The sequence below is a fragment of the Azolla caroliniana genome, unplaced genomic scaffold, assembly GCF_043228905.1.
Source record: "Azolla caroliniana isolate FFs.n. ecotype wild unplaced genomic scaffold, voAzoCaro1.0.p SCAF_12, whole genome shotgun sequence".
Taxonomy (NCBI): domain Eukaryota; kingdom Viridiplantae; phylum Streptophyta; class Polypodiopsida; order Salviniales; family Salviniaceae; genus Azolla; species Azolla caroliniana.
Window position 1 is genome coordinate 1,454,317 of NW_028230447.1, and position 23,270 is coordinate 1,477,586.

The 23,270-nt window shown below is 39.5% G+C and overlaps 1 protein-coding gene across 3 annotated transcripts; it reads right to left on the reverse strand.

Moving 5' to 3' along the window:
- Positions 1-998: 998 nt before the first annotated feature.
- LOC147856752 (alpha/beta-Hydrolases superfamily protein) lies at positions 999-22,049 on the reverse strand. 3 transcript variants are annotated; one of them, XM_087328117.1, is made up of 10 exons: positions 20,650-22,049; positions 19,013-19,295; positions 18,174-18,359; positions 17,930-18,091; positions 17,423-17,848; positions 4,746-7,501; positions 4,519-4,674; positions 3,059-3,296; positions 2,622-2,938; positions 999-1,946 (listed from the first exon to the last, which is right to left on the reverse strand). In XM_087328117.1, exons 1-10 carry the CDS (start codon positions 21,693-21,695, stop codon positions 1,628-1,630), a joined length of 5,889 nt encoding a protein of 1,962 aa, XP_087184243.1. In that variant the 5' UTR covers positions 21,696-22,049; the 3' UTR covers positions 999-1,627. The 3 variants fall into 3 exon arrangements, with proteins under 3 accessions (XP_087184243.1, XP_087184244.1, XP_087184245.1); XM_087328118.1 differs by having other exon boundaries at positions 19,013-19,284; positions 20,650-20,789; XM_087328119.1 differs by having other exon boundaries at positions 19,013-19,281; positions 20,650-20,756.
- Positions 22,050-23,270: the final 1,221 nt, after the last annotated feature.

A 23,270-nucleotide genomic window follows, 5' to 3' on the forward strand; every position in this document is an offset into this window, starting at 1 on the left:
CAAACAAAGATTGCCTGAGGGATAACAAACTCCCTAGGCTCAATATCCCAATATCTTTATTGCTTTATGATATTCTTCATAATATATACTGAAAATCTCCCAAATTTTATATTGTGATTCAAGTCGAATTGAATTGATTAGTAATGTTGATAGCAAGCTCTATAGGTTCAATATCCCAAGATCTCTACTGCTTTATGATAATCTTCATAATATTGAGAATCCCGAAAAATTAGATTGTGATTCAAGTCGAATTGAATATATTAGTAATGTTTATCATATCTAATAGCGACTATTATATTATTATTTACCACATTACTCAAAAAGTCAAGCCTTTGGATATTCTAATCAAAAGGCTTCTACATGGCCTCTACTTCACGACATATCTTGTCAAGGAGAAAACTTCATTACCCAACTAGTAATGGACATGTCACGCCATACATGTGGCATCACAAATGATAGAAAGGCTATCATGGAGGGTTAGCCATATTCTCTTATATCACATTCTCTTTATAGAATTGAGATTTTCTTCAAGGTTGAGCATCTAAAGGATGCTTATAAAGGGGGTGTTTATATGAGGAACATGGTTAAAGGGTACATGGATTTCCTCCTTTCCAAAATGTAGTTGTCACAAGTTTCCGTATTATAAATTGCCCAACATGTGATCTTATCTTTTGCCAAATTGGACATATGTGCTTGCACAAGCTTAGTGCACTAGTTCTCAACCACAATTATCATTTGTTAGTTTATGGCACAATTGGCAAACAAAAATAAATTTAAGGTCAAAGTGGTATTGCTTATTTGGTTCATCACATTTACGTGTTCGACAATTCTCTTTTGTTAATTTTACATCATGCACATAGAGCTATTGAAACATTAATGTCAGTTGTGGTGATTGGGTATGAAGGTATTCAAGCTTGCTAGCTAGGGCTCTCAATTGCAATAAACGGAGAGAAGCTTTCACAACTTCCCATGTTGACTAACTCATTAGAAAGCACTAATTCAACAGTATAAGAAGTAGATTTAAGTGTAGAGTTCTTTCTCTTCTATGTGCCAAAGCAGCTGGTCTTGCCTCTCTTGAGATGGACAAAAATTGGTACGAGAAGAGTTTTGACTTAAACTCTGTACAAGACTATAAATTAATTATGTCCAAGACATCAATTATTACAACATCCTCGGCTGATATTACTAGGCCAAAGTATATATGGATTATGTACGAATATATGTACGAATGATATTATGTATTACACACATCATATGTACACATACATCTAAGGTGATTTTTCCCTCAGAACAACCTTGAATGTGATGATCAAGCGATTCTTTACTATAAATGTCTCAACAACTCCATCAACCAAGCTTAGGTTCTTACTTCAATGGCATATCAAAAAATGCTGTTCTTTTACATTACCTTTCTTCGCTTCCCCAATGCATGTGAATATAGGAGCACAAAGAATTTGGTTTGGTTGGAAATTTATTCTGGTATTTGATCCCATCAACTCTGATTTTTGACATGTGTCCATGAACTCTCAAACTTGGCATTAATCCCTTCAACTCTACTATTTTGGCACTGGGCCCATGAACTAAAATTTGGCAATGATTCCCATGAACTCTCATAGCATTTCAGCGTTTATGTACTCATGGGCTCATTCGTTTTCTTCAGAGATTGTGATTGTAATTTGTATTCCCAAGGATACAAAGACAATACGAATACACATAATACAGAGACACCGATCAAACCAGTCAGTGGGTCCCCCACACGAGTTCCAAAAATCCACGTCGGAACATCAATGGCATATGCCAACTTCCCAGCTTGGTTCATAAACTGATTTCCTGCTATCAACCCTGCATGTATACCAATTGCAGAGACCAAACTTCCATTGCATTTCACCTTCACCCCACTAAGAACTACTGACAGCAACCATAGACCTGGTATAGCTGGAATAAACCTGGTAATATAAATAAATAAATCACAATTAACTTCATCAGTTTGAAGAGCTTTCATCATTTTGGCCTACCATATCTTTATATGAGAGAAGAGTATGTTCTTTTTAAAATATTTCTGACAAATCTTTAAAAGAAATATTATAATTGTGGGGTGGGGCCGGCCAAGTCTGGTTCAGTCCCAGCTCAGTCCAATGTGAGGTGCCATGCGTGTAGCCCAAATAGCATGTGTAACAGCCCATTTGGGCCACTTTTTAAGTGGAGCGTTTGCCCACCAAAAGGGCGGAAGAGGTTCCCCTTCCTGCTTGTGCATATCACAATATGGTAAACTAAACCAACCACAAACTGCTCTTGATTAATCCCATGGACTATATGGGTTTCAAGGTTAAATTAACCAATAAAATATTCATGTCTTCCTTTGAAATATGACCCTTCATATTTTCTACCTTTTAGCATGATTCCTGTGGACTTCATGGATCTCAAGATTAAATTAACCAATGAAGAGTTTCTTGTATTCCATGAAATATGAACCTTCATATTTTGAACCTTTTGTTATATGAGAATTTCATGCTATATTTCGTTTCTAATTTGGTGGGATCCAATAATTTCTCCTAATAGTGCTATTAGAATATAGTGGAGCATGGTCTAAAATTGGTATTGAGTGTAGGCAATGTATATACCAGTGACAAACTGCAAATGCAAGTCCTGACAAGATGGTGGCTTTATGGAATCCGAGGTCTACAGAAATCTCATCTTGAAGCCAGGATCTGAAAATTAGCTCCTTCAAAAAAGAAACTGCCAAACTTGTCCCAAGACATTTCAAAACCAACTTCAACATCCTCAAGCTTGAAACTACGTTCAGTAACAATGATTTAGAACCATTTATACATATGGTAGAGTCCCAGCTGAAAAGTGTAAATCCACAAAATATGCTGAGCATGTGTACAGAAACAATTGGGAGTAATCCTAAGACAAATCCACTAGCCAGAGTCTGCAGCTGCACAAGAAAAGAGGAAAGCTTGTAAGAAAGAAATATTAGTGAAGTAGGTAACATTATAATGTCATCTCTATTATAAAATCAATACAGAAATGATCAAAGTTCGATATGGAAACAAACTTGTTCAAGCATTGGCTGGAGTTTGATGCCATATTGACTGAGAGGATTGGTGTAACCTCGGATTTTCCGTCCCCATATACCCACAAGAATTATAACAGCACCATACAAGCCCACCAGAGCAGCCATACTAGCAATACCATTATAGGATTGTATTGCCCATTGTTGCAGAAGTGTTGGTAATAAGGGCACAAGAACGGGTGACCATAGAAGTAATGCCATAATCACAAAACCGGAAAGCCTGGAATCGTAGATTTTATGATACTTTACACTTTACTATAAGAAACTTCACCAATGGTATACAATCAAATAAACAAGAAATGTTAAAAAAAACAAATTGAACAAAGAGAATGCAACCCAGGAATTCAGCATCAAAATGGCTCAGTGCCTCTTACAAGGACCTCATAAATATGCCCAAAACATATTGAACAAGGTTGGTCTGTGTTCTAAATATATGTCAGAAACATGTCATTACAGGCATCTCTAAGAGCCCTCTATCTGTTTAGAATTCTCACAGAACCCTCACACTACTTTGCACTCGATCTCACATGTTAGGTATCGAAGTTGCATCATGGTGACAAAATGTAACTAATTTGAAGGCATGTAAAGTATGTAATGAAGGTATGGTAGAGGATGAATGTCACTTGCTCTTCCCATGCTCGGCATACAGTGCAATTCGTGCAAGATATGATGACATATTAAGAGGGAGTGATAAATTAAGTGCCATACTTGAGACACCACCTAGAAGGTTGAGTTCATATGTGTATGCCTTATTCACACATAGAGACTGTGTGCTTCAATGTATGAATACCCCTTTTTAGGAAGGAGACACATATCAAGAACACATGTATACTCTGGTCCCATAGGTCAAAACTGACCTCTTTATGGACGATAATAAAAAAAAATCTAAATTCTAAAAAACATCCCATAGTTATTGTCTCTAACTGTGTCCATTATGTCAACAGCCAAAACTTTTCCCGGAATAAATATTCAACACCCACATGAAATCAAACGCAGGCATAAACTACACTATCCCAGGGCCCACTAGTGATTCAGGCAAATAATATCATTGTATTGTGTGCTCAATGCTCCCAGGAGATCCTAGCTTACGTAGTCTCCAAATATTCTTAGAAATCTGTTACGATATAGTAGACTACACACTCATCTTTAGAAAATCTCATTATTCCAAGGATGTCATCTTCCATTGAAATTTCAAGGATAGCATCATCATCTAGTAATAAGCTTTCGATGGATCTAATATACATGGCCAACCTGTCACACTGAAGCACTTTAATTTTCTGGCATATCAAGCCTGTATTCCATGGTATTTCAGGTATTCTCCTAATATCCCTATAAAGAACTCAAGAGTAAAATATAAATAAACTATGCATTAGCAGGAACGATAATATTACTGAATGAACTTAAGAAAGATAAAACTATTTCCACAGGAGACACTTTGCTACCTCTGATGGAGAGGTCTATCTGAAATGTGAAGGAAACCCAGAAGTTTGTCAGTCAAACTTATTGCTCCCTTCAGACCACTCCAGAGAAGTGCCATCTTTCCAATATAACGCCACATTCCACCTTTCTGAACTAACCCTGCGAGGATTTCAACCAATCTGTAGAAGGAAGACTGTAAACCATTTGGACAATCATTATGAAGGAAAAGACTATGTTTACTATTCAATACCTGTCATGATCCACTTCACCATCCTCCTTTACAGGGACAACTGGAGAAGCCACAAACATCGCCTTTTCTGCAAAAGCACTAACGATGCTTGTTTTATTTTCGTTGGATTCAGCTTTTGGATCATCAATCTCACTCAGAATTTCTGTTGTATGTGAAGCATTTGCGTTAGAAGTACTTATGGATTCTTCATTGCTTCCCTTTTCAGTTGCAGAAGCAGTTGTAGCACCCATTGCTGCTGCAGTCAAATTCATCATTTGATAGCTAGTAGTATCCAAGCTTTGGCCATTGGCTTTATGTCCATCCTGAACAAAAGATTGTTTTTCTTGTACATCCTGACTGGCCATTTCGTTACTTGAATTGGAGTTTATAACGCCATCATGCTGCTTCTGAGAATGTTTGATTGGCTTAACAGGGTCATTATTATTTATGCTAGCACGAACAAGTTTCCCTTCACAATTATTCTTTTGAAGAAAATCTCCCTCAAAGCTGGATTGTTCGTTGTCTGTTTGCTTATCTTCTTTGACATCATTAGTGCTTAATATGTCCAGGGGGCTCAATGCTGCTAAAACAAGACCAAACAGCACACCAACTGGCATGAGTCTTGGTAAGACGATACAACCACTGTACACATTATTTATTGCATTCATAATTCTCTTTACATGCAGCTTTGGTGCCTTTTCAGTACCCTGCAATTGAGAGACCCTGTTTTGTAAACTATTCTCTCTCTGACAGGAATGAACATCAGGATTTGTTACTCCAGCCACAGCCAAGCCAATCATTGTTATATCTTCACTCAATCCATCTCCTAACATCTTAATCTCTGAGTCTCCAAACCGTCTTACCAAATCGAGTTGTACAGTGTCTACAATAGCATCTTTAATTTTCTCTTTTAAACGTGAACTTCCTCTCATGCTGTACTCTTCATCTCTCTGTTCTTCAATAAATTCCTCAGAAACTAGATTTGCATGTTCATCATCACCATCATATCCAGGGTCATGGATGCAGCTTCTGTTTCCAGGAACATGTTTTTCATCATCCATTATTATATATGTTGGTTCAATCACTTCAGCTGATATACTGTTGGTTGTCCTATCTGTATCATCAGGCTTTATTTTTCCAAATTGTTCAGTTTCATGTTCTCCCTCCACTCTTTTATTCCCACTTCTTTTATCTTGAATTTCATCAAGACTCAAATCGAAAGTACTGCCTATAAATTTCCATATTTTTTCATCTTCAAAATATTCCAGTGCAACATCATCAGGAACCATCCCGATTGGTTTACTGGATATAAAAAGTTCTCTTTGGGGCATTTTTCTGTTCAATAGAATACCATGGTAATTATTTGAAATCCTGAAAGAATCTGTATACCTATCACTGTTTCCTGTCATTATGTTCCTTTCTGCAAACATAGCACCAGTCCCTTTGTTTGAAGAGCTATTACAAGTCCCTGGAACCATTCTTCTGTTTACAAAATTTTGTGAATCTTCAAGCCTTTCGTTATTAGGATGCGCATCCCAAGTAATGCTATGAGTAGCATGCACTTGATTTTGTGAGTTACAAGAAGTTGTAACTTCAATGTGGCTTTGCTTCTGACATTCATTTTCTGTATTTTGTTCTTTAACGCCTCCTCTAGATACTTGAGACAAACTCTTTGATTCCTGACTCTCATCCTGATTCTGTTTGTCCTGCTCCTCCTCTTTCTCTTGCTCCTTCTCCAGTTTATCTATGACATTCTCAATGACTTCAAAAACATTCGCTACAGCCATCTGGGTTGAATCATCAACCTCTGTGAACGCCAGCAAAGCCTGTCTTACATCTATAGATGTTGAATTGGAATTCTGTATTGGGATTTGCTGGGAATTTTCTTCTGAGCTTTGTTCAGGAGGTTTGCTATTAATATCTTCTGAATCAGGCTTAAATGTAGATGATGACTGATCCTTTCCCTCTTGATGATTTTCAGTTTCTTTCTTTTCCTCAATATTTCTAGCTTCTTGAGATTCTCCATCTGGCATCTTCTCCATTTGAATAGGTTCCGTTTGCTTTGTTTCACCTACATTATAGGCAGCCCCATTACCAGTTTCCTGCCCATTTACCTGAACATCTGAAGAAATACTTTGAGGAATCCCAGATTGAACTTCTTGTACATTAGAAGAGGATTGTGGTATATCTTCTTGATGATTGGAGGGAATGCTACTTCGGAAACTGGAAGCTCTATCACCAGTTTTTTGCTTATTTATCTGAGCATCTGAAGAATTCTCAGATAGATCTTCTTGTACATTAGTGGAGGTCTGTGGAATATCTTCTTGACAATTAGAGTCTGTCTCTTTTTGGAAAGTAGACTTTGTGACTGTGGTATGTTCCAAATTATTGACATCGTGGACATCTTCTGAAGAGCCTGTCAACTCTGACCTCTTAATAGCGACTTCTGAATTATCATTGGAATCATTTCCATCCCTGTTAACCACATTACCATTCTCTCTTAACGCGTCAGGCTGTGATTGTTCTGCCACTCGATTAGTTAGAGGAGCAGTTAGGCTATCATGCACAGAACTAAGCTTCTGTTTGATTTCCTTTACTGTACTTTCTGAGATATTTGGTGCAGGAATACTCTTTCCAAACCCTGCACGCGCCAAATTGATACCCCTGGCCTGAACAGCTGCAGCTATAGCTGTTGTCATCTTCTCTCTCACATCTTCTGGACAGGCTGCTTGTAGTGCTGTCACTATTGTTTCTCCCCTTCCAACTGCTTCCAAAACCTGCCATAGTGCAAAGGATTTTAGTTAAATGGAATTATAAACATGAAAGTGCATTTTTGTTTCCTTAAGACTAAGGTTTTTTACTAAAAAATGTTTGTCAAGGAAGAGGAACATGTGGCACTTAATGCACATGGACTTCCCAAATGGAAAAACAAAGATGAGGTAATGTCTATAAGAGGCCATACAGGTGTATGGGTATGATAGTTATCCGTGCAACCATATGGCTCGTAATATAACTCTAAAGATATCCAATGAGCAAGTGACAAAGTTAACTTTGCATGCTTAATAGTAGTGGATGGGTGTTGACCCTTGAGGGATGATTATGCTGTTAGATTCCTTTATGGAATTGGCACTGTATTGTCCTTATTTTGGTTTGTTGCTCTGAAAGATGAGAAACCTTTTAAGATGTAATTTCTTGTTCGATCTTAGGCCATTTTGGCCTCTGAAAATATGTCAATACATTTTTCTTTCTTCACATTGCATTAAGCAGCCACAAATGCCTTTCTCTACACAACAGGTAATGCACCCAGACTTGGTAGATTCATACAAAATAGTTGGTATGATGAGGAATTTCGTAATACAAGGAGATGCTGGCAGTACAAAGTAACTTAGGGTATTTATACACATAAACAAGCAAGAGCAACCTTCCAACACCTTGTGAGGAAGAAGGGATTTTTACTTAGCTAAATTTGAAGAGCATGTTTATAGCTTGTTCCTAGGAAAGGAAAGTAAAAAAGAGCATGGAAAATGTTTTAATGACAGGCAACCTACACCACAACTGACCTCATCTCAGATGCAACATGAATATGAAAAGGTACTATATGGTATCCCCTGGAAGCCCCACCCACATGGCTCACGCCCACATGAATCCGCCTTTTTTACTCCACAAAATGTAGGAAATGCTATTGATTGGTTACAATTTGGGAAGGCCCAGGATCATGCGCACTTTATCTATGCCTGCGACATCTTGCTCCCATTGCTAGCACACATCTTTAACAGAGCTATGAGCAAAGGTCTCCCGACTAGATGGACAGAACATACCATTGTGCCAATCCTCAAGAGTGGAGACCCTATTATGCCTAGCATTTATAGGACAATCATGATTCGCCATTACTTGGCTAAACTATTGGCTCCATCCTAGAGTCAGAATTGACTATATGGGCAGAGCGAAATGGCTGCCGTTCAGCTGGAGAAGCAGACTTTCGGAAAGGGTTCACAACTTTGGATCACATATTGACTCTCCGAGCCCTTATCGAGGAGGATGAGCCCATAATAAGAGGATTTATTGTTGCTGTACCTCTCCATTCTTGATCGACCTATTCGAGAGATCTTTTGAAGACAGAAAGTACAATATATCTGACTTGAGAATCTTACAAGCACCAGTAACAAGATTCTTTAGTCACTTATTAGCATATTTACTTTTTTACTTAGTCACATTTATTTTGGTTAGATGTTCTCAAAGATGAGACAACACTTGAGATGTAATTTCTTGTTTGGTCTTATTGGCCATTTTGGCCTCTTAAAAGACATTAATATTTCTTTCTTTCCTTATATGCCAACTGATCGTTATATTCCATGTGAGGCTTTATCTCTCTCTCAAACATAGTGTACCATATAATGGCAAGATTAAGGCTCCTCAAAATACCATTCATAATGGAACAAACGACCAATGTGGTCCTCCAAATTTGCAGATATCATCCTTTCCCTTATATGGACATAAATCTATCATATGCACTGTGCAATGTTATAGAGCAGCTGTTGACTTCTTCCCATCAGTTAGAGATTGAGGTAGCCAAATATGCAGGAATACACGTAGAAGAAACAAGCGGTACTTGGGGTTTTTCTTGCTAGAACCAAAGAGACACATGGATAAGGACAACATGGCTACAAAAGCTCATGAACAAAGAACAAGCACAGCTTTCTTTAGCCCCATTAGGACTACTCATGCTACAAGTTAATCAAGGGCTACACAAATGGGCTCCCAACTAGGATATTGCAAAGGGGTTATAATCAATTAGGCAATAGCAATTTGGTGTGCACGTAGGCCCCTGTCCCATGGCCCATGATCTCGCCACCCTTATCATTGACAAATAAAGACCATTATCTCCTGTCATCGCAGGTGCTTCCCTCGCTTCTGATACCTCTCCATTCTGGATCAACCTATGCTAGAGATATTTCGAAGGCAAAATGTACAATATATCTGACTTGAGAACCTTACTCATATAGATGACAAGATTTATTAGTAATACGAGTAATATGATTTATTACTCATATTAATCCTATTTCTATTTACTTTTTTACATAGTTTATTTTGGTTTTCTGTTCTCAACGATGAGACAACATTATGATGTAATCTCTTGTTTGGTCTTATGTGTGAGAAAAGCTGTTAATAGCAGCAGCGGAACAGTTGTTAGAACAAAATAGACACAGCCAAGCTGTGAGAAGGCTGTTAGACAGCAATAGAAAAAATGGTTGCAAAGAGAAGTGCTTGTTTTTAAGTAGCAACAAAAGTAAAAGTCTTTGCAAAAGAGGCTGGTATAGCCTATTTATACAAATTTGGGGAAAGTGGGTGAGATGGTTGTTTGGTAGTTAAGTGACTTTTGTACTACTAAACAAGTACAATAAACTAGGAATAAGAGGGAATATCTTGGAAAAAGTAGAAGAGAGAAAAGACATTTAAAGCGTTGCCGATTCTAGAGAGAGAAGGCATTTAAAGAGTTGCAGATTCTAGAGAGAGAAGAATCTAGGAAGAGAGAGAATGTAGAACAGAGATAATAAAGATGAACAAGAGCGCAGGTCTGGAGCTGCCACCCTCCAACATTATGGGCCATTTTGGCCTCTTCAAAGACATATATATCTTTCTTCTTTCTTTCTTTCTATACTGAATTGAGAGGGATGGGAGAGGTGACTGAATATCCAACTGAGAGGGATAGATGATAAACCCATCAGGTAGCATATTAAAATTGAAAAAATATTCAGAGACAAGGTACTTTTTCCATCTTTCTACCAAGTGACACTATGCGTTTTTGTTTTATCACTCTATTCTTCTATCATCAGGTCACATCTAGATGTTGGCAATCAGCGCTACATTCGACTGAGGAACAGCATATATGCTCATGTTGTGTGGCCAAAGTCATTCTTTGCATATTAACCATCATCAACTCGTTCAGATAGAATTTTTCCTTTTTTGGATCTGAAGAGATTACTGTCAAGGTTGAGTTCGTCCCGTCATGAAACAAGAGATTCGTTTCTATCTTCATGCAGTAGCCATGGAATTCGTTTGGGAAAAACGTTGAGAAACTATAATCCATCGGCCAATCCGGCGACCCTGACCTCGCCCTAAGAGTCTGGGATTGGATCAAGTCGATTTAGAAAAGCCCATCGAAGATGGATCAGACTCAGGGAATTTTTTAACCCAGAATCGATTCTATCAAAATGATTCATCCATTGGGTCTTTCTAGGAACCAGAAGAATTGAAAATGCTTTACTGGTCGCTAAGATTCTGGTTACGATTCATATATTGAAATAAAAGCTCGGTGGGTAGAGAAACTATTTCTATCTTAGCAGAAATTATCTCATACGGCTCCATATGATGTAGGTAATCATTAGAACCAATGGCCTCTGCACACAGCCAAATCTCAGTCAGTGGTTCTTGCAATTATTAGCATATACTATATGTATGTGTTGAAAATCAAGCTCAACTTGTGTGAGCATGTGCTTGTGAAGAAAAGGACGATGTATGAAAAAGTGTGTGAGGACACTTTATTGTAATCCGTGTAGTTGTCGAGTGTGTGAGAGCACACTTTATTGTAATCTGTGTAGTTGTCAAGTGTTACTGTGGTAAAAGAATATTAGATATTCTTATGACAAAATCGTCCTCAAGTGGATATCTTGGTTAGATTCCACCAACACATTTAATAGGGCAGTCCCTTGAGGACTTGTATATAAAACCCCCTTTGGCCATTCAGTTTAGTTGATGATCTTTAGATAATTTATATAGCTCTCGTAAGTGCATAAGCTGTCATCCCCCTACTGTGTGTTTTCTTATTTTTCTGGTTATTCTCTGTAATTCCTTCTCTTGCTTATACATTCACTCTCTCTCTCTCTCTCTCTCTCACACACACACACACACACTACGCTTCTGAACACTAAACTCTACTAGAGTTAGATTCTTTACATGGTATCAGAGCATGAGGGTTAGAGATCCTTCACTGAGCTCTACCATTGAAACTGTGTGAGCAGCTAGAGATGCTGTTATTAAAACCTGCTAATGCCGCTGCAGTTTTGCACAGCAAGAGGCTCACGTTAACAGGATCATACGAATCAAGCTAAATCAGAAAAATGAATGCACAGATGGGTAGCGCACTTCCAACAGAGAAGTTGGACAGGCACAACTATGCATCTTGGGAATATAAGATGCATCAATACCTAGTTGGGCAAGGGTATTGGAGTTATATCGAGGGAGCTCAAGAAACAGCCCCCGATAGTACAAATCCCAACTACCCTACATGGCAACAAGGCACCAGTAGGGTGATGTATTGTTTGGCAACATGTGTGCAAGATCACATGCTAAGCTATATTCGTGATGCGAAATCCCCAACAGAAGCGTGGAAAAACTTGAAGAAGATTTTCGCAGCTTCAACCACAGCGAGAAAACTTCAACTCCGGCAAGAGTTGAACAATATTGGACAAGGGGATATGTCCGTGAAGGACTACACCCTCCGGATCAAAGACTTATGCGATTCACTTGGCTCCATCAATGTCGCAGTTGATGATGACGAGATGGTGCATATCTGCCTTGGCGGCCTCGCACAAAAATATGGCTCATTTCGAACTGCCATAACAACAAGGGAGAACCCCCCAAGCTTTTTTGACTTGCAATCCATGCTAATGGTTGAGGAGAACCATAAACGGTCGAAAAGCACGGCATCTGATGGGCAGATGCTATATACACATGATGATCTCAGTCGAGGTCACGGTCGTGGTCATGGAAATCGGGGGAGGAATGACCGAGTAAGAGGTGTACAACGTCCACAACAGTTTAATTCCAGGCAGCAAGAAGGTCGAAACAGCCGAGGGAATTCCGGTAGAAAGGGGAGGCTTCCACCAGCCTGCATCAACCAGGCATAACCAGCAAACCGAGTGCTGGTATTGTGGAAAGCCTGGCCACTTTGAAGCCGAGTGTCGGAAGAAGAAGAATGACTCAGCTGCCTCACCCCGGCAGCAAACAAACTATGCTGTGATGGCTGACCTAGAAAACAAAGCACCGATGTTTGTTATGCGACACCGGGCGAATAGCATGATAACAAGTGTTTCCCAACCTGATGATGTATGGTTCGTGGACTCAGGTGCCTCAAATCACATGACAAGTCATCAAGAATGGTTCATGAATTTGAGGGAACCCGAGAGACCCGGCGTGGTGGAGACCGGTGATGACTCCACACACATGATTGAGCACATTGGAGATGTGGCCCTTAACAATCATGAGAACAAGGGCTACATGAAGGATGTATTGCATGTCCCGAGAATCACAAAGAATTTGGTCTCGGTTGGCCAAATTGTCGAACAAGGAATGCAAGTACGATTCAACCAGGAAGGTTGCTTCATCGAGGATAAAAGCCAACTTATCGCTCATGCAAGAAGAGAAGGTCGCATGTTTATTCTTGATGTGACTGAGGTGAACACAACAACGTATGCAAAGGGACTCAAGGCGGAGTCTGATATTGAGTTGTGGCACAAAAGGGTTGGCCATGTAAACCTCGGTAAACTCCGATCAATGCAAACAAAAGGGGCTGTGCACGGATTGCCACGATTTACTTTGAAACATCCTGATAATGTATGTGAGACGTGCCAACTAGGCAAGCAACATAGGCATCCATTCCTAAGTGAAAGAAATGTGAGTAAAGGCTTACTGGACGTCATCCACTCAGATGTATGGGGCCCAGCTCAAACAACGACAATCGGTGGGTGTAGGTACTTCGTTACCTTCATTGACGACTATTCGCGGCATACCTGGATATGCCCAATGAAGTTGAAAAGTGAGGTCTTCTCCCACTTTCTCAAGTTAAAGAATTGCATGGAAAATGAGACGAATCGCAAGATTCGATGCTTACGCTCTGATGGTAGCCAAGAATACTTCTCAACCGAGTTCAAGGCCTTTCTAGAAGAGAAGGGGATTCGCCGGGAATTCTCTTGCCCATACACACCACAGCAAAACGGTGTTGCTGATCGGAAGAATCGTACAATTCTTGAGATGGCCCACGCCATGCTGCATGAGAAGAACATGCCCAAGATCTATTGGGCAGAGGCAGCAGTAATGGCTGTGTATCTCATCAATAGGTGCACAACCGAGGGCGTCCATGACATCAACCCTCACGAGAAGTATTTTGGGACAAAGCCAGACCTTTCACACTTGAAGGTTTTTGGCAACATTGCATTCGTGCATGTCCCCAATGAGAAGCGGAGAAAGCTTGACCCAAAATCAGAGAAGATGATCCTCGTTGGGTACTCACTTGAGCAAAAGGGCTACAAGTGTTTTAACCCCATCACTCGACAGTCACGAGTAAGCCGAGATGTGGTATTTGATGAGGTGACATCATGGTATGGCCCAACATCAGTGACCCCCACCGTGCTCGAAACAAGCAGATCTGGAGCAGATTCTGAGAGTGAAGAAGAAGAGATGCTAATGACCATTATGGGTGGAGAACCAGTAGAGAGTCTACCCACACTCCAGCTGACTGAACCTGAGGTGTCATCCAGCAATCAGAGTCTTGCACAGCATGAAGAAACCTCTGATGTGCTGTCACCTTTGTGCTACACCCGTAGAAAGAAAGAAAAGGGCAAGATGCCTGAGCAAGAGGCCAAGGAAATGACATCCAGTGAAGACTCAGATCATTCACCCCGATCAGTCCACAGCAAGTATGAAATGAAGAAGGCCCCGGAAATGACAAAGGAAAACTCCGTCAATCGAACCGACAAAAGAGCCTGATAGTTAGGTTCAGGTACAATGAGTACATGGCCCACCACTATGCATTCATGATGAAGGTCGCAGCAGACCAAGAACCCGAGACTTACAAAGAAGCTGCCCAAGATCCCCGGTGGATCGAGGCAATGAGGGAAGAGATGCACGCGTTGTTTGACAGTGATACTTGGGATTTAATCCCATCCTCTGAAATCAAGAAAAAGCCAATTGGTTGCCGCTGGGTGTTCAAGATAAAGCATAATACGGATGGCACGGTCAATCGGTTCAAGGCTCGGTTAGTCGCCAAAGGGTATGCTCAAACCCATGGCATAGACTATGAGGAGACATTTGCCCCGGTGGCAAAAATGACCACTGTGAGGACAGTAATTGCTCTCGCAGCAGCGAAAGGATGGCACTTGCATCAAATGGATGTGAAGAACGCATTCCTCCAAGGTGAGCTCGAGGAGGAAGTTTACATGATGCAACCACTTGGCTTTGAATCAAACAAACATCCACATGCAGTTTGCTGATTGAAGAAGCTGCTCTATGGACTGAAGCAAGCCCCAAGAGCATGGCATTCAAAGATCACATCATATCTTCACGACATTGGCTTCCGGATGTCAAAATCTGATAACTCGTTGTATGTTCAGAACAATCCCAAAAGCCCCATCTTCTTAATCTTGTATGTCAATGACCTTGTCATCGGTGGAGAAAGCCTCACCAAGACACAAAAGATTAAAAGGCTGCTTTTGCAGAAGTTCGAGATGAAGGATCTGAATGACTTACATTATTTTCTCGACATCGAGGTCATTCAAACTCCAGAAGGGTTCCTACTCTCACAAAGACATTATGTGTTGAACTTGCTCTACAAGTTCGGAATGACCGAGTGTAAGTCCATCTCAACACCCCTTGATCGAAATATGAAGCTAACAGCAGATTCTGGAAAATTCTGTGAGCCAACACAGTATCGCCAAATAATTGGGAGTCTTATCTACTTAACTATCACCCGACCAGACCTCAGCTATCCGGTCGGGGTTCTTCGCCAGTTCATGGAAACCCCCCGTGACACTCACATGGATTATGCTAAGCGAGTGTTACGTTATATTAGTGGAACACTTGATTATGGTATCTTCTATAAACGTGGAGCACCACTTCAACTCGAAGGCTTCACAAATGCTGATTGGGCCGGCAATGCATCTGATAGGCGATCCACTTCGGGATTTATGTTTTCACTCAATAGTGGAGCAATCTCTTGGAGCAGCAAGAAACAACCAACAGTCGCTCTATCGAGCACTGAGGCAGAGTATAGGGCTGCAGCTGTAGCTGCTTGCGAAGCTGTATGGCTTAAAAGACTGCTGAAAGACTTCAACGAATTGGTGAACAAACCAATACTAATCCACTACGATAATCTCAGCAGCATCCAGCTTGCAAAGAATCCAGTGTTTCACGCCCGGACTAAGCACATCGAGGTGCACTATCATTACATCCATGAGCGCATATTGGCCGGTGACATTGACCTCCAATACGTTGGCACCAACATGCAAGTGGCTGATATTTTCACTAAGGCGCTAGGTCTCGACAAGCTACGACAATTCTCAGTGGATCTAGGCCTTAGACCACTCGATATGCTGAGCTTGGGGGAGAGTAAAAGTACAAAGACGAAAGAAAACATGGAGAATCAGCACCATACAAGAGGAAGAGTGAGACCGGCATTGGCAAAATAAGGCCAGCACATCTAATCCGACTTGACTCGGCAAGTTAGAGGAAGACTTTCCAAAGCCCGGAATTTTTGAAGCTTGAAATTTTGGATTGGCAAGATCGACATTGGTAGATCAAGATCGAGTACATAGGAACAATGTGAAAACCACGGTCTAGTAGTCCGACCAACTACAGTTGGGTCTTCAACTACACCAAGACAACCAAGCTTAAGAGGACACACAATTGACCTTGAGGGGGCGTGTTGAGAATCAAGCTCAACTTGTGTGAGCATGTGCTTGTGAAAAAAAGGACGATGTATGAAGAAGTGTGTGAGCACACTTTATTGTAATCCGTGTAGTTGTCAAGTGTTACTGTGGTCAAAGAATATTAGATATTCTTATGACAAAATTGTCCTCAAGTGGATATCTTGGTTAGATTCCACCAACACATTTAATAGGGCAGTCCCTTGAGGACTTGTATATAAAACCCCCTTTGGCCATTCAGTTTAGTTGATGATCTTTAGATAATTTATATAGCTCTCGTAAGTGCATAAGCTGTCATCCCCCTATTGTGTGTTTTCTTATTTTTCTGGTTATTCTCTGTAATTCCTTCTCTTGCTTATACATTCACTCTCTCTCTCTCACACACACACTACGCTTCTGAATACTAAACTCTACTAGAGTTAGATTCTTCACAGTATGCATGTAGTCTATCGAGGATACCAATGGTTGCATACCCTCATGGAGCTGCTACTCAGAGAATCATGAGCTTGTGAATGTGATTGCTAGATTGCCAAAGGAGAACATGTGCAAACTATACAGATGTCCTCTCAATAAGAAAAATCCTTATATCTTACTAGCACATTGACAGCATCCATATGTCTCTATAATCCATCTGGACTCGAGCAGTAAATCAGCACAGGCATAAAAAAAAGGTGCATTGACTCTCTCAAGATCTAGCAGATTGGCCTCTAATGTTATCTTCTTCACTAATTCTATAGATTGCTTATAAGCTGAGCAAATTCAGAATAGATTCCAATATTTGCATCTTCCAAGTTGTTCAATTAGAAATGTATAAGTTCCTCTTTTATGTTTGCGATTCACATCAATTCAGTTTTAATAGTTTTTCAGCTATCGGAGAATATCTATTTTGATATATCAAACTTGACGTTCTAAAATACATCCGCAAACAATTTTCACGCGTCATAAACATGCACTAAAAGTCTAATATACTATAACTAATCCTAGTAACTTAAATTTTACCTCTTCTTTTTTCTTTTCTGACAATGATCCTGGCATGGTGATGTCTAGAGCATTCATCACACTTTCAGCTGCCCGCTCCAGTTGTCCTCTCTCTACATCAGGATCATCTTCTGCACTTTCAACATCATTCTCAGCATGATGATTATCCTTTGAAAGACTGAATACATCCTTCTGATCTAATTCTTGCAGTTTATTCTGTTCATTAAGGCTGAGATCCCAATCTGAAACTTTCTCGTCCATACCATCATGACTGTTCTCTTCAGTAATATGTGTTCTCCTACCACTTGTTAGTGATCCTTGATTCTTAGAACTAAATAACTGTTCACTGAATAAACCCCACTCCTTTGGTGGTTTATATGTTACGTCAATCCCTTCTAACAATGGATGGCGTCCTTTTAAGAATGCTAACTCAACAGCTGCAAGCCACTGCAGTTGAGATGTTAAGTTTTAAATTGTATATGTTCAAAACAAACTCCCTGAAAAATTGCATCCCTACCATTACACTACCTCGATGATAAGAGAATCATGCTGCATTCTAGAAAGCTCTTGCTGGTTTGTGTACCACTTCAGTTTCCATGTTTTTCTAAGGGATAAAATTAAAGTTGCATAAGCATTCTTCTCAAAAACATGGCCTGGAACCGAAAATGATTTTCCAATAGCATCGTCATCCTGAAAAAAAGATTGACCATTATCTAACTGGATATGTTTCACAGATAAATATATCCAGATATTAAGTGAAATGTTAACTTGCCTGAATACATAATATAGGTACTCTAACATTATCGATCCACGATCGGCTGCTTGAATCCTCATAAAAGGCATGTACATCATCAAAACCATTGGAAACCATAGAGATTACTTTGTCAAATTCCCGCACTGATTTTGATGATAGACCTTTTCTAACATCAAACTTGTTTTTTCTTCCTTCAAACATCATCTGCATGAATAAATATTAAGAATGTTTTGAATGCAGATGAGATAAAGAAATGTTGTGTTGAAGACAATAAGTTGATGGGATGGTGTTGTCACACACACCAAGGGGTGGATTGTAAGATTGTGTGGGTGTGATGTTGAGAGATTGTATTGTATTGTAAAGTCGGTTGTGAGTTTGTAGACTGTTGACAGTAGTACAGTTGTGAAGCCTTATTAGGTTCCTTGCATGGATCGTGCATTGTAACAAGTGATGTCCCTAGTTGATCTCAAATAGACCATTACTACATAATTTAACCCATTGTTGCTATTTCCTTTGGTCCACTATATGAACCCTCACTCATTTCTTGTGTCCACACCAACCAACTCTTGGGTTGCACCTAGGCCCCTCGCCTCTTCATTCTCATTCTATCCAATTCACTCACCCTCATTCTCATCCAATTACCCAATCCATTCACCTGATCCACTTATCCTCATCCTCATTTCCGATCCACTCCACTCATCCTCATTCTTTAAGCCACTCTCATCTTCTAATCCCCATATCCGCACATCCTTAGGCCTGATGTTTGTGGTTGCAGCTATTTATGTTCGTAGTATTTTAAGGCGAAAAGGCATAACACTTGGTAATGAGAAAAAACAAGCCAAGTTGGTATAGCGAACCTGATTTTCCTTCAAAATTTGTACAAATCCATTTGTCATACATTGATCAAAATCAGTAGCTCTGGTGTCTGAAGAGGCTTTTGTTGATTCTTCTAAATCAAATGGATTATTGATGCAGACAGCTGCCGTCACCGGTGTAGCTGATGCTTCCTCACCAAGATATTTGGCCAGCATATTCGCACCATACCCCCATCCAATTGCCATGATCGTTGTCCAAGGTCTTGATCTAGAGACAAAATCAACAACTTCATGTACATCGCGGCTGTCTCCTGCTGTAAACATCCTAATATGTTGGAACATTAGGAATAACTCATCATGAATCAAAGAATGGTACAATATACTAAAAGAAAATATATCTAATTCCAATAAATCAAAGAAAGGAGTGTTATACTACTGCACAGATTAGATAAATTCATCTTTTCTTTCCGTAATCAAATACACTACTACTATCACATGAGGCGTCCACCTACAGTCCCATCTTGGAGGCTTCTCAACCTTCAGAAACCAGAGCACTAAGCTCTACAGGTATCTAATGTTTGTATGAGAGCAAATACAGTAGCCAAAATCATTATTCTGATGTATTTCTCTTTCGATTGACACAACATTGTCAACCTCACACCAGCATTGAGCACTCATATATTAATGGTGCAGGTACAATGTACTTCATTACTCTAAATTACGAGACATATTCTTCCTTCAGAAAGGATATCCTACATGGAATAAGTATGAAAGGAAATATTTAGATCACCCCATTGTTCCTCTTTGTTAAATACACTAGAAATGATCATTGTCATAAATACTGTATGTGACATGTCTGCGGCAACTCATCATCAGTAAGTGTAAAGTATCATACCCTGCCATTAGAGATCTATTTTGCACCTAGCCATGATGGTTATCTTGAAAGGACAATAATTCCAACCACTATACTGAGCATTCTTTATTAGGTTTGTTCATATCTTCATGTTCTCCATAATTGGATCTATGAGACAATATTTACAGTCCATATGATTGTAGCTCAATCACATCAAATAAGCTCCTTTATTTTTCATTTCTCGTTGATAGGACAAAATTTGCAGTTGCATCCTTTTTTCCATGAGGTTTCCTAAAGACGGTTATATATCACCTTTTCAATCTTCCTCCATGCCTCATTTTGCCTATAATGCCCTGTATGAGGGTCATTTTGGCATGACGAAAGATCAACCTCTGACAATCATGTGCTGATGATTTTCCTTTGCATAAGTTTGTTCCCCTTGACCTACTTTGGCTAGATGCCCTTGGAAAATTTACAATCTCCTTCTTCAATTCACTTCCAGAGTTTGTTCCCCGTCAGCACACTTCCAAAAGCTGTCCACCTCTGCATGATCACTCACTCTTGCCTCATGCCACAATCATTCTTTGGTTGTAGGGTTTTGAGCACAGCCCCTGGAGTTTCATGTGTTGCCATTACCAAGCTTTCGATTCTCTCTTCAACATTTTGATTTTTAAAAAAACGTAATAAATGCTCAAAGCTTTGATTTCATGTATCAATGAGTCATTAGTTTTTTTTTTAGTATTAGAGTCAGGTTAATATATTGATTATAAAACATATAAGCCTCACAGTGTCAAATCAAGAAAAATAGAAGGCTTCAGCACCATACCTTGGTGTAATCAATGGAGAACCTCCACATCCCCTCGGGTTCATGACAATCGGGAAGTATCCACACCTAACAGATCTTTGTACAAAAGACTGAATATTTTGGTTCCCACTACCTTCTGATGTACCAGCAATGAGGAGAAATGTTGTGTCCAATCCATTCTCTCCTGATAAATCTAAGTGAGAAGGCCAATCAATAGCCAAAACACCTCCATCTCCAACATGGATATAGCTTCTCTGATACCCACTTAACATACCATCAATCAAAACCGGAATTTGTTTAAAACTCCTATTAGAACTTGGGATTGGAAATCTTGTAAAACCTTTGCTTGATCTTGGAACTTGCCTGAAATTCAAGTCAGAGCTGGGATTTTGTTGGAAATTGGTGATAAATGTGGAAGCTAACCTTGGGATGAATCCACCCCAGTCTTCATCATCGTCATCATTTTGGCTACGATCTGACACACCATCAGTAGTCCTCAACTTCACAAAGTGGCGGCTTTCTACAAGAAGCTTCTTAGTGATCCCCTCTTCATACGCATCATCTCCTTCCTCTTCGAACTCTATAGATTGGCATCTCATCAACACAAACCGATTGAATGGTGTAGGATTCATGACTAACAGCCAATTTTCTTCTTCTTCTTCTAAAACATTGAGGTTTTTTCCTACAGAATTAGGGCTTTCCATCCTCTCGTCCTTCTCAATTGTTGAATTTGATGTCAAAAGGTAGCTTGCAACGCCACCCAGAAATGCTGATACCACAATATCAATGGGGAAAAATGAAGCCTTATTGGAAGGCTCACCTGAAATGGACTTAGAAACCATAGCTGCTTCTCTACGAAGAAACTCGACCAAATAATGACCACATTCAGTCAGGCGCTGGGCTTCAGTTTCAAACTGGAATCTTGCGATAGGATGGAACCTGCGTCTCGGGTGGAGATTCTTCCTACTAAGGAAGGATCTTCGACCACGGAGGCCAGATTCTCCAATGGATGAGGAGTTCTGCATGGGGGGAGCTACAGCAGCGGCAGTCCAGAATAAAGCCATCATTGAACAAAGAAGGTACCATCAAACCCCCCCTGCAACAGGGGGGGAATAAGATTGAGGCTTCTCTCTCTAGCTATGGTTGTCTCTCTTTCTCTGCTTAAAACTCTGTGTGTGTGTGTGTGTGTCTCTCGCTCACTTTCTCTATCGTACCGCTATCATTTTCTCTATCTATAACTGAATATACCTCTCTCTTGCCATGGCTCTTTGCTCTTGGCTCTGGCTCTGGCTCTGGCTATGGCTATGGCTTTCTCTCTTCCATCAATGGAGATCAACACCAAAACCCCTGGAATTTTTTTTTGTGATCCTCAAATTTCAAGTATAATTCTCTGATGTATGAATCAATCAATGAAATATCCTTCTCCTCCTCATTCATTCATTCATTCCAACCCCACCACCAATTTGACTCTTTTTCAGCAATTTGAGGCTATTATGCCATACATGTGAAACACTGTAATCTGTCAACTATATACATACATATATACACACACACACACATATATATATATATATATGAATATATATATGTGTGTAATATGAATATATATATGTAAAACAGTGTAATCTGTCTAAAATACAATAAGTTCAGTTAAGTTATATGCATATATATATATATACAAATACTATGTATATGTATGTTTGTTTTGGAATTATATGTATCAACACTATATCATATATACAAAAATATAACTTCTTATAGTATATAATAATTGTGAATTTATAATTGATGTAAGGAGTTCATTTTGCTTAATATACAAATATAACTTGTTAAAGTATAATAATTGTTGTTATTTATAATTTTATGTGAGGACTCAGGAGTTCATTTTGTATGGACAACTTGCACATGTTGAGTTCTTGAAACTTTTGTGCAAAAAACATTAAATATATGGACATATAGTACCCCAACATTGCTCCTAGGATTTGTGGGTGTGATTAAGCCCTTCTCTTCATGGTCGAGGCCTCGAATTCATGCCAAAGGCCATCCATTTCACATTGAATTTTGACCTTCCCAACCTCCAACAAGACAAAACTACTATAGGATTTCTGCTTTAGGAAGCATAAAATCACCACATAAAAGCACAATGTGGACAAGATTTGCGACTACGAATTTGAAATAGCTTAATGTACGCATTCATGTAGCGGAAGAGATGTGTTTTGTGTGTGTGTGTGTGTGTGTGTGTGTGTGTGTGTGTGTGTGTGGAAGGAGGAGAGGAGAGGAGAGAAACACAAGATAGATAAAAGAAATGAAGTACTCAAGAAGAAGATGTATATTAACAAGGAGAATATCCAATACAAAAATGTAGCATTACAATGGAGGATAACCAACTCTTTATGAAGTAGGAGGAGAGTGCTTTATATAAGGTTGCCATCATTCTTTATTAACTTACTAAAACACCCACTCTCTCTCTAGAGTTATAGAAGCTCATGAGTCATGGGGAATGTGGAAACTCATTAGTTATGTGGCATAGAATATGATTCTATGACACATAGTTAATGTGTAGAAAGTAGTGGTGACTTTTGACCTTTGAATATTCATACATTCTCAAAAGGTGTGTTCACACACTAGACTAGGTTGAGCTT

What these genes read in the sequence shown, in the direction of transcription:
- LOC147856752 (XM_087328117.1), bottom strand. Translation starts at nt 21,695, where the DNA reads ATGATGGCTTTATTCTGGACTGCCGCTGCTGTAGCTCCCCCCATGCAG. An exon ending in TACCTATATTATGTATTCAG is followed by an intron (nt 18,092 to 18,173) that starts GCAAGTTAACAT and finishes TCTTTTTTTCAG; the next exon opens with GATGACGATGCTATTGGAAA. An exon ending in CAGAAAAGAAAAAAGAAGAG is followed by an intron (nt 7,502 to 17,422) that starts GTAAAATTTAAG and finishes GCACTATGGCAG; the next exon opens with GTTTTGGAAGCAGTTGGAAG.